Source organism: Sparus aurata, chromosome 22 (genome assembly GCF_900880675.1).
Source record: "Sparus aurata chromosome 22, fSpaAur1.1, whole genome shotgun sequence".
Classification (NCBI taxonomy): domain Eukaryota; kingdom Metazoa; phylum Chordata; class Actinopteri; order Spariformes; family Sparidae; genus Sparus; species Sparus aurata.
This window is the reverse complement of record NC_044208.1, coordinates 13,187,403-13,199,503: the sequence shown is the minus strand read 5'-3', so window position 1 is coordinate 13,199,503 and position 12,101 is coordinate 13,187,403. Positions and strand designations below refer to the sequence as shown.

At 42.8% G+C, this 12,101-nt stretch overlaps 1 protein-coding gene across 11 annotated transcripts in view; it reads right to left on the bottom strand.

Moving 5' to 3' along the window:
• The window catches only part of ryr3 (ryanodine receptor 3), a 138,525-nt gene that overhangs the window by 35,508 nt on the left and 90,916 nt on the right, over positions 1–12,101 (bottom strand). For all 11 annotated transcript variants that reach the window (XM_030404939.1, XM_030404940.1, XM_030404941.1 and 8 more), the window contains 10 exons: positions 9,070–9,202; positions 7,519–7,622; positions 5,848–5,983; positions 5,268–5,451; positions 3,823–3,925; positions 2,889–3,009; positions 1,773–1,942; positions 1,304–1,524; positions 829–919; positions 417–557 (listed from right to left, as the gene is read on the bottom strand). In XM_030404939.1, the coding sequence (XP_030260799.1) occupies positions 417–557; positions 829–919; positions 1,304–1,524; positions 1,773–1,942; positions 2,889–3,009; positions 3,823–3,925; positions 5,268–5,451; positions 5,848–5,983; positions 7,519–7,622; positions 9,070–9,202 (1,404 nt within the window). The remainder of the gene's footprint in view (positions 1–416; positions 558–828; positions 920–1,303; positions 1,525–1,772; positions 1,943–2,888; positions 3,010–3,822; positions 3,926–5,267; positions 5,452–5,847; positions 5,984–7,518; positions 7,623–9,069; positions 9,203–12,101) is intronic.

Below are 12,101 nucleotides of genomic sequence, written 5' to 3'. Positions count from 1 at the left end.
AGTCTGCACCAAGCGATGGCCTGTCACAAACTGATACATGATTCATCTGTTTTGGTTCTGCCTCAGCTGCACTGCTCACAAGCCCTTCATTGAGCTTTCGCTTCACTACCTCTGACTACCGAGAACTTTTTTCTCTCATGGGAGGCACACTTAGGTGCTGAAAAATCGACATTTTCTGAAAACAGGATATTTAAAAAATAACAACAGCAGATGGGGGGAAAGCTTCACGAGGGCACACACCACTGGGTTATGAACATTTTGTAATGCAAAACTGAGAGATTTGAGGAACATAGCGCCGTGCCTCCTGACACCTCGGATCCACTGATAATGAGCAAGAAGAAGAGCAGATAAAGAAACCGATAAGAGGTTTTGCAGCTTTCCAAAATCATAAATCACGTCTTAGTTTCTGGTTGTACCTTGTGAGACAGGGAGTCAAAGGTTCCCCAGAAGAGTTTCTTGGTTAGGAGGAGCTCCTCCTCGGAGGCAGTGCCAAAGCTGCCCATACCCGAGGGTAGGCAGTAGTACTTCCAGTTCTGCTCATAGTGGTTGGTCAGAAGCTAGACATGAGGGACACAAGAGAACATCATTTCAGCTTAAGTCCTCAAATTCCTGTCATATCACTGAACAGAGAGTAAGGAATCACTGTAACATGCCTGATGTCAACCTGATGTCATAGAAATGGTCTGTGGAGGAAACAATCATGTGTCTCGGTGCTCAGCACCCAGCGAGGATAAATGGGTTGTGCAACATGATTGCTTGTTATAATTGTCCCATTACTCTTCCAGCTCATAAATCAAGCGCGGCAGCGACAAGAGTCAAATGTCTCACCCGGAGAGGTATCTTGCAGTAATCGGCGAGCATAGGGACGTCGAACACCAGCCGCCTGAGCAGCTGCTGCATCATTGATGGACGCAGATGCCTGTGAAATGTAAGAATTACATTATTTAGATTGAAAAATCAAAAATCAAAATCAAAAGCAGTGGCTTCCCTTGATGTCATAAAAGGAAGTAGATACAATAAATGCAGCTTCAACATGATAAACGGGCACACTCTTACCTAAGAATAATTCTAGAACTTACACAAAATCTTGGTTAAATTCAGTCTCATGTTAGTATGACTTGAACTACATTGGACTGTGGTTTGCTGGGAGCAGACCTACTAAAGTGGAACAACAGACTTGTCAATAAGTGTTGCACTAAAGCCTGGGACAAGCCGTTTGACAGCAGCACTGTTTGAAAAATAACAACGTGCAGCCTCTAAATCTCCAGCTCCCCCTCTAATGGCTCCGCTCGGCGCGCCTTACTTGCAGATAGCCAGCAGACACTCCTCGATAGCGTCCCTTTGGGCCTTGGTGAGCGAGCGGCCTTTGGACAGCCGGTAGATGGTCTGCAGCGTGGAGTCGACGAGATGCGCGTAGTGCTCCGTGCCAGCAAAGAGAGCGGCACAGCGGGTCAGCAGAGGCAGCAGGGCAGAGCCGATGTATCTGTTCATGGCCAACGCCGTCTCTGTGGTGCTCAACACCTCCTGTGACAGATAACAAAGAGAAAGACGAAGTGGAGTTGAAAGAATTGAACTGTCTTTGATGATTAAAGGATTCCCATTTTGGGTTCATTTAACCATTTATAAAAAAGACTGAAAGGATCTCAGACTGAACAAGATTGTCTTTTAAAAAGTTTTCTTAGTGCCTTTAGAGGTAAATTTGCCTTTTTGTGGTGATGGTTGGTGGCAATGATGCTGCAGTTTACCATATGTATGCAAAAACCTTGACTCACTGTGTCCAGAGTAGCCGAGGCTTGGAGGTCGGGCAGGAAGCCGACCTCTAACATGTGGAGCAGGAAGGCCTGGTCCTCGATGCCGTACACTCGCTCCAGGAAGAGCACCATTGAGGTCTTGTGGTCCGGACAGAAGCAGGCTGCCATGTCGGGCTCCGTCACTGTGCCATCTGAAATCGAACGTATTGAAGGGGTAAAAAGCTGGAGGTTAATGTCCCGTTTCTATCGAAGCATACCATCGTTAACATCGTACCTATCATTGTATCTTATCTGATACAAACATGAACTTATCTTTAAATGCAGTTTGAAATTTTACATAATTTATAACCAAAATAATAAGAAAAACATTTTCACAGCAGACATCATGAGTGCTGAGGTTACATTCAAAGTAAAAGTAATTCAAGGCATGAAAATTGGGGGTTTTGAAACTTGTTATAAGTGAGTTCAGCCATTTAAGACGCAGCTTGCTCTCATTAGATAAGGAAAATTGGAGGGAAAGTTAATTTTTGTGTTGGTGAGCTATTTTTAATGTGCGATTTCGAATCGATGCCGTAACTACAAAGGTATTAGAAACGCCCCGCAGGCCCCAATTTCCTCCCACAGCAGAAACCCAGAGAGAGAAGTAAACCCTCCCCTCCTGAATGAAGCCTGGCTGTGTGACACAGTCATTTACATTATCTACCTCTGGCTGGCAGAGGGGAGATGACTCTCAAAGTGCACAGATATGAAATTATTTCAGTTGTCTTGATCTGGCAGCGAGATTTATCAAAATCAACTCTTTTTCTGACTCCACTCTGTAAATGTGGCATGTTAGGCAGCAGAGAACTTGTCATTCTTATACACTGTAGCTTGTAATTGTACACATTAGTTTTAAGTTTTACTGTTTCAGCCTCGAATCCGGTCGAAGGATCATTATTCTGCTTCAGTCGAACGCTTTTCTTAGTCACTTCTTCTACTATTATATACTATTAGAGATTATTTCCCTCACTACCAGTTCAAATCTGTGTTATTTTTTTCTTATTTACTGTATTTCTGTTTCAACTGCTGCTTTTAAACAATCACCATCTGGATACAATAAAAACGAGTAAGACACTGGTCATGAAAATACCAACATACCTTTATTGACAACAGGCATTATGAGGGGGATGCTGATGACGCCCACCAGGTCCGTAGTGGGAACCAGAGAGCGCAGGATGGCCCGGATACGCAGCGCCTCACCTTTGCCCGCATTGATAAGCTGCAAGAGACACAAACATTCTGCCGTTTCATCTCAGCGCGCTCTGTTGTTCCTCAATAACATGGAAGTAAGTCTGTTGTAAGTTTATGACAGCAGAATTTGATGGGGGCCAGACTTTTACATTCCCGAAATATGTAAAACAATGTACCTTTTTCTTCTTCTGAGGTTGGCTCGTCACTTCCCACGATAGCAAAATAAACATTATACAAAAGGAAAGCAAAAACCTATACACCCCTTTTTTTTTTTTTTTTATCTTTTCAAATGTTTGCAAAGTTTGTTGTCAGTTTGATTCTTATAAAGTCAAACATTATCAGCTTATCTCGTGGGAATCATCTCGTTAGCTCATGAAAACAAACATTTGTTATTCTCTGAGGAAATAATCCTAATAATGTTTGACCCATGACTCTATTTTTGTGCCCAACTAATTGTTGGGCTCAAATATAACATGTACATAATAGTTCTCTCCTGAAGAAGGCTTCAAACGAACAATTGAGACTGTCAACTCGTTACGAAGCTGTTTCTCCAGTGAGACGTAGGGTCATTTTTTCATAAGCTTCCATGCAATTGGACATTTTGAAACCAGCGGAGTGGTCATTAAAATTATTTCAGGTTCAGAGGCCCTTCCACGTCCATTTGACAGTCATGTAATTACAAATTCTACCCATTTCACACCTCTACTTACAAATCTGAGGTTATCGTTAAGCTCGCTCTGGTCCGATGGATACGCCCCATCCCCCCCACACTCATTCTAAGTGGTTACTGTTCACTCTACAACCTGAGTTGAAGAGTAACAAACTGTAAAGGGAGCCTCACATGCATCTCTGGAGCGCAGCGTCCCAGCAGGTCAATAAGGGCCGAGTAGAAAGACATGATGGCGTTGCCCATGTGAATAACCTCTCCCTCCTCCTCGCCAGACCTGAGACACACAAACACAAGAAACCCAGTGACCATAGAGTCACAAGTTCTCCACAAGGTAATCTGAGAGGAAGATGGGCACCAGAGGAGCAACGGATGGGCAATTGTGTCTCCATTTATAACAACGTTTTGTCATATTACATGATCTACGAACAGGCTACTGTGTTATACATATTGATTTTGAACCACTTCCCACTCCCTCTTCTGACTCCGTGCAATTATATCCTTCTCCATTAAAATGCAGCCATTGTATTACAGCCGCTGCATACTGATGTGAGCAGGCAGGCACCAACACAAACTGGCCACAGCTTCAACATCGAGGCAGCTATATTCTTTTCTCTTAAACCTTTAACCAAATATATCTGCACAAAGTATCCAGATCTTGTATCTTTATGCTCAAATCATGTTGTTTTTTCGAGGAAGCTTTTAAAAATGTGCACTGTATCTTGAAAAAGAATCACCTAGTCCTCGAAAGTTCTTAAAACGAGTTGATTTCCACCATTTCGGCACTGGAAAAGACAAAGTTTTGCATTCTGTCCACCATCACAGGGACATTTTAAAGACTCAAAAATGTGTTCTGCCTTTTTGTTATTTTCCTTGGGATATTTGGGCTTCACTGTGCAGAATGATGAATGGCTGGGTCCGACACTGGAGGGCTGATTCAACATTCATCTGCTGAAGAAGGGGAAAGTCTCTCCGTGGTCACCTTGAATCTCCGTTAAATATGTGCACCTGCACGTTTGGAAGCCAATCATGCCAAATTGTGCAATTTCGATGTAGAAACTTACACTGAGTACAGACCGGATAGCAAAGTAGGAGACGTCTTTTATACAGCAATTAAAGGTTTAAAAGGAATCACGATTGCATATTCATGTGTGTGTGAGGGGGAATGACAAGATTTGTGATGAACTTTTAATACATCTTAAAACGTGTCTGGAGAGGATTCATCTGAATTTGAACTGACATGGTTTTGGACTTTCTAGTGAAGTGATGATGATTAAACTTCAAAAATGAGGGTAACAAACTCATTTCTTTCCAGTTCCTTTGTGCAGGCTTACACAACGAAGTACACTTAAATCTCCCATTAATGTGCATGAACAATATATCAGTGCAAACAATGCAGCGCTATCAAGAAGCGTATTAACTAGAATAATGCTGCTTAAGCAGAGCTCATGGAACACAAGGGCAAATCTAATTAAATGCAACAATTCACCACAAATATACAGATAATGAGACTTCATCAGACTTTCAAGAGTGTCTCATGATGATCTAAATGCTAATTCTAAGGCTTTTTCAAGCCCAACTAGAAGTTAAATTATGTTAGAACTGCCGTGGATTCCTACCCGGTAGGCACGCCAGCAGGAGTCTTGGGCAGGTCCAGGGCAGGATCCTCAGAGATCTTGATGGCCTCATTCATGGCGGCCAACAGACCCTGACCTCCCTCTCCTCTCAGGGCGGGGCCGAAACACTCCGGGCGTCTGATCAGAAGCTTCACCACCACGTTGGCATTTTCCTCCACACTCTCCCCTGGTATATAACGCAGGGAAACGGACAGTGTTATTTTAAGTGATCCCTAAAGACGACTTACAGCAGACTCAGGTTGTCTCCTGGAAGTCCCGATCGTTGCCTTCATGCAGAATTATTTCAATTTGTGTCACAATAACATCATCCAATAAAAGTTTCGTTTACACTCTATTTTAATCGCCAAAAAAACATGTGAAGGATCTTTTTTAGACACTTTTTATTAGTTTCAATAGCTCGTCTCGGCCTTATTGCTACCTCGCTGCCTTTCACAGCACATCGCCACCACCAGCTGTTGATGGGGAACATGTGACACAAACAAAACAAAACATGGAGAGCCTGCAGAGCGCCACAAGTGTCTACTCCACTGACCCCGCGCACCGATAATGAATGCTGACATACCGTTGCAGAAGACGGCGAACCTCAGGAAGGACAGGTAACGCTCTCCCTCTATGGGGTTCCAGCCGAGGTCAGGGTAACCCTTAGCAACCAGCATGGCGCAGCTCTGAAGACCACAGCCTGCCAGGTATGTCACCACCTACAAACACACACACACACACACATACACACACACACACACTTGGTTTTACCCCTGTGTGTTCTAATGGCACACTCTGTCTTCTTCACTGTCAGCGTCAGTAACACCGACGGCTTAGAAACATTTGCTGAGTCAGCTTGTGGCTCTAAAACCATACGTCAAATTTTCAGGGAGAAAACCTGGGTGGCACAACGTTTTCTATTTTTAGCCGACTTACTTTCAGCGACCACACGTCAGCAGTGAATAGTTTTAATAAGAAATCATCTCTGCAATTAAAAAATGCATAAAAAAGAATCTGTTGCTGATGTATCACAGAAAATGCAGATCATCATTTGAAATATGTAACACCATCAAAAATAAATTCCCCTCACTGCCCCAGTACATCTACACATTGACTGACGTGCTGATTCAACTCACTGACATATGTATAACTAAATTTAGTCTTATTGCAAAAGTATCTGGTTCTCTCATCGCTGCTCGTTACATTAAATTTGATGCAAATTCACAACTTTACAGAGCCTGAAATAGAGTTTACGACTCACTTACATTCACTAAAGAAAGTATATCATGTAACAGGATTCAAATACACACACTGGTCACACTGGAAGAAATAAACATGGCCTGCTGAACTAATTAGCCTGAAATTGGGTGACCGCTGAGTTGCGGTACAGCCATGTTGCATGTAAATGCAGGAAATAAGCTTTCTGTACTAATTTCTACCAAAATGATACTCGACCTTCATGCAACTGTTGATACATCATCATTTTGACTCTGTTAATGCATATTGCACACATTTTGGCAAAGGTGTTTGTTCAGCTCAGCCCATGTGATGTGTTTATAATACACTGTTTATATTACAGACAGCTAAAACTGTCATATCTACATATTACATACAATTAAAACTACTATTTTCAACCCACTGTCATCACAGCAGAAAACCATGCATCTTTCATTCTGTGATCCTTAACTAAAAAATAAGATCTCTCTCTCTCTCTCTCTCTCTCTCTCTCTCTCTCTCTATCTCTCTATCTATATATGTCATATTTTTTAATTAAGCTGTGTTTTAGCTGTGTTTTTTTTCCCATTTAAAAAAAAAAACAGCGGACAAGTAAACAAGCTGGTATTTATCATCAGGACTGATGATGGTTGAAAACCCGGTGAAAGTTGAAAATAATATCAATAAATTGTATTTTTATGGCAGTTTGTTTATGTATTTTTGGGCCTTTTCATAGGACAGCTTAGAGAGATGACAGGAAGCGGGATGGGACAGAGGGGGGCGTCACAGACAGCAGGGAGGCAGCAGGTTAGACTTGAACCCCGGGGTGCCGCAGCGAGGTCGAAGCCGCTGTATGTGGGACGCACGCTCCATCAACAGAGCTACCGGGGTGCCCCAGACATGGAACACTGTTTGCACTACACGTGGTCCGAAAAATAACTATTTATTTTTGTATTTTTCATTAGTTGCATGAGGGTTAATGCGAAGTTCTCCCTCAGTCATTACCTTCAGTCAAACCTCTCATCACTAATTGACACACCTTCTCCAGATCGGGCTCCTCCAGGGCCAGAGCCAGGCCGTTGTTGTCCATCACTGAAGATGCTGCAACATCCAGCGGAGTAGAGCCTCGCATAGCTTCAGAGGCTAAACACACACACACAAATTATTATGAGCACAGCCAACTTTACATTTGCTCTGTACTGAACAACAGGGGGCAGTCTATCTACATGTGCCACGCTCTGCTTTCTCTCTCCTGCAGGTCAGAGGAGCAGGTGCGCTTAAAGTTTTCAGTTCAAGTCGACATCTGACATTTAAACAAAAGGAGGATATCTTAATCCACAAGACGTGCTGATTTTTTATGATACTGACTTTTAAAGCTAAGCTAACAGATTCTCTCTCATTTACTAAAAGTGCTTCGGAGCGTTTTAAGAAAACAACCGGCTCTGAACTTAAACTTCAGAATTAAACTTAAACATAATTCTGAATTTCAGAAAATCTTTACAAAATATTCTTAAAGATGAAGTCTTTCCTCGATGAGCAGCGTCATTTTTACTCTACTGCGAAGCCTACAAATATTTTAATCGATGCATCTTTTAATACGCAGCTAATACAACATTTTGATCACAGCAGTCACAGAAAAACTCTGATGTTGTGCAGATATTAACACATCCTCTGGGACTGACTGTGCACAAACACTGCCTGCCTACAGAAACGGTTACATTCCCATGGGACGCATAATCTGAGCATAATTAAAAAAAAAATACTAATTGCGCACACAGCTGCTGGGCAATTAAGATAAAGAAAAAAAAAAGAAAAAAAAAAAAAAGATTGGTAATAGGGCGAACTTATCATTTGGGACAGTGAGTCCAGAAACAAACACCCATTTCCCAACAGAAAGCAGAAGTCTCCCGACACCTTCACAATGACGTCTGTGATTTATGAGCGAGCGGATCAAATATTTTACGTCAGGCAAAACAAACAGCTGTGTTTATATTCACCGGTCCTCTCCGCACCATGTGAACCTCTCCTCTTTCACGAGCCTTTGCTTTATTTTACAGGAGCTGCAGCGGCCAGAGCCCGGTGACTCATCAGTCCAGCCCTGCATGCCTAAAAACACCCTCGTCCCTCATCTTCCTGCCTTCCCTCTCTGCCATTCTTCTCTCTCTCTCTCTCTCCCTCCCTCTGCTTCTCTGTCGCTCTCCCTCTCAAACTGATAACCTGGCTTAACGCGGGCACTAAAGTTTGAGTCACACTTAATTAGCTGGAAAAGTCTTCCAGCACGTGGCAGCTATTGGCTTCAGTGAACATTTCTGCATCATCCTGGAGGCAGTAAGCAGCCAACTCTTCACTTTCTACTGTGCGGTAACTACTCGTAGAACTTCTAAATGTCAAGGAATCCTCCTGCTACGACACCCTCTCGCTTCCTCTCACCATCTCGCTCCCCCCCCCCACCCTCTGAGAAATCTTGCTTCTTTTTCTCCAGTACCTTCTGGTCATAAATTTCTTAAAGCTCCGTCCTCCTGTCAAAGCGATATACATTAACTATAAAAGAAACGTAAGTGGATAAAAGGGAGAGGAGACCAGCCCGTACCCAGCCCCACGCTGCTGTTCTCCAGCAGGTAGCTCAGGTGGTCGAACATGGCTTTCTGGTTCTGGCGGCTAATGCGACAGAAGTAGCACAGGAAGCGACAGCAGCTGGCCACCATCTTGGGGAAGGCGATCTCCTGTGGACACAAAAATGGAAGCACAAACATAAAGATGTGCACCCATATTTATTCTTATTATTATTCTGAGGCAGGAATAAGGGACTTATACACTGCACTCTACACATACTGTATATGATGTCCATTCTATACAGTGTTTTTCATATTGATCAGATCACAGTCAGATTCAGTAGATTCTCCACAGAGTTTGGCTGCAGTCAGAGCATGTTAGCGTTTCCTCTTCTCGCTCACAGAGCTCGTCCCTCCCTCTGCAACCCCGCTCAAAGCAACTCTGCACGACATCACTCTGCACTCAACTCAAAAACGGAATAACCCCACAAACTCTGGGCTAACCCTGCTCTGGAGCAGGGCCAGCGAGCCCCTAGGCTTAAAGTCAGGGTAAGCCCTCTTTGGAAGGTGTGAAAGCTTTTCTTGGCCTGCGGCTGAAGGCAGTGTGGAAAGCATCTCAGATTTCAACCTGTTCAACTCGAAAAAGCAAAACATTTGTAATTTCTAATTTTCATCCTAAATGCTATCCATTCACCCAGTTCCTTCCCAGGCTACTTTCACAACACGTTATTTCATTGAAATAAGTTAAGACTTATTTAACTTATTTTAAGACTTAAATTACATTAACTCAAACATTAGATTTAAAGCTTCTTTTAGCAGGGTCTTTTAACTGTGCACGTTTTAGCCTCCATCATGGACTTTTCTCCCGTGTTTGTTGGTCGATTAGTTCGTCAGCACGATACAAGGAAAACTACTGTACAGATTTCCATGAAACATTTAGCATGAATCTGAATTTCTCAGGGAACAATGCATGAGTTTGGATTTTTAATCTTATTGCATCTTGTCTTATTTATTTTTAATTAGTTAAAAGCTTTTACAGATTTTCTCTCTCCAGTGTCTCTTTCAGACTCCTCTCAGTCCAGAGCAAAATTAGAGAGTGGAGGATGGAAAAATTCCAATACGGCTCGGTCCAAAATCTTTCCACTCGCGCTCCGCTCACGTGCTCTGGCAGCAGTCATTTCCATGCGACGGCTCTCCGTCCAGCAGCCAAGAGCAGTTTTAAACAGATATTCGGTCGAGTCATGAGCTCACCTGGGATTTTGTTCAGGTATAATGTGACGATCAAATTCTATTCCAAGAAGCTAGACTTAATAATGCATCATTCCAACCATCCTCAGATATCTCCAGGCCTGATTCTTTATTCCATTTTAATTTTTTGCAGGCAGTAGAGTAGATTGTGGAGATTCGGACTCTCTGGGATTTCATGTGAATCTGAAACTCTTAAATATTCTCCATGACATACTGTATGAGCCGAGCCGACGTTAACAGGAGAGACAGGAAAACATTTCTTAAAAGATGATATCTGACCTTTTCCCCAAGGAAGCTCCCGCGGCAGCAGCTCGGCCGGATTTTAATCTATTTTGATGCGTCTAAAGGATGCACAGTCTTATGTGTTTGGCTCTGATAAAAGCTCAAAGTGTCATCAATTAACACAATAGATTTTTTCCGCTCGGAACACAACGACTTGAAAATCCTTTCACATTCAGAGCCCTTTTGCATTTAAAATGCTGTTACCTCCGTGTCATGCTCGGTTTTGCGAGCTGTAGTTTGGCTCATTCGATGCATGAATCTAAGAGCGGAGTTATTTTAGCCCACACCGGAGATGAAGGTAAATTGCCGGAGGGGAAGAATGGATAACAGAGGGAGGGAAATACTCATCTTACCCCTGAACGTTAAACTTTCAATCAAGCCAAATGTTTTCACCTACAGGAGCAGATTCATTCGTTTTCTGACAGCTGAAGCTATTTCACCTTTCTGCCTTGTGGGAAAAAAATATCAGTAAATGCTATGCGTTTACGATGCTGTGCACGACCGGGAATCAACATCTTATTAAAGTCCGTGTTGAGACATAGAGAACCCTTCAAGTCTTTAGCATGTTGATTTTAAGTCTTAGCCATATCTTGTACATGTGTCGGTCAAAGACGTGACCAGAAAATGCTTTCGCAAACTAAAATCACGGCTCAGCGAGACACCATGTCACGACTTAAACAACATTTGAGGTAATTAAGGAGTAAATATCGCAAACCTGATAAACAAGCCGTGCTAATGCCACTTTATATGGCCACAGCGAGTGAAGGGCACATATCAAGTGGCAGTAAACCGGTCCGGAATTTATGTGTGGGACTGCGTGATCAGACTGCCAGAGTCAGATGTGAAGGCCTGAATGTTTCCCTGAGGTCTTTATGTCTGAGGTTCAATTCATGCTTGGCACTGGCCGCGCTATTAAATCACCACCGTCTCTCCCAGCTTCTGTCAGCACTGCCCAAAAAGGACAGACAGGCTTGAGAGGCACTCCCTCTCTCGCCCCCCCAGGCCCACTTTACTCCTCTGCCCTCTCCATTACCCCTGTGGTTTTTCTGGGTATTAGGGCTGCTGATCTTGGCGTACTTCACCATCTCAGGAGTAAATTTGTTTTTTCTTGAGATCAGTATACAACCTATCCAGCGTAAAGAGCATATGTCAGGGCTTCTCAGTCAAGGAATCCGCAAACTCTGGATCGAAATCAGAAACAAATGGCGAGACGATCTGACTTATAACTGATTTCAAAGTGAGAGATTTGTACTTTATATGTTGTTTAAAGACTTGGGAGTCAGAACTTCTTAAGGGGGAGAAACATAAAATTGGACCCATGTTTTAGTTCCAAATGCAGCTTTAAAGTGGCCCTGTGGTGATTTATTATAAATGAACAGCTCCAAACAAAGAGTGTTCAATGCATTTTATTCCAATTTATATATTTGGATTATTTACATCACACTTTGAGATCAAGCTGATACTCGCAAGATTTGAATTCAGCACAAACTACTATTTATTCAAGCTTGAACTGTTCTCAAACATTCCCCAACAAAAACAG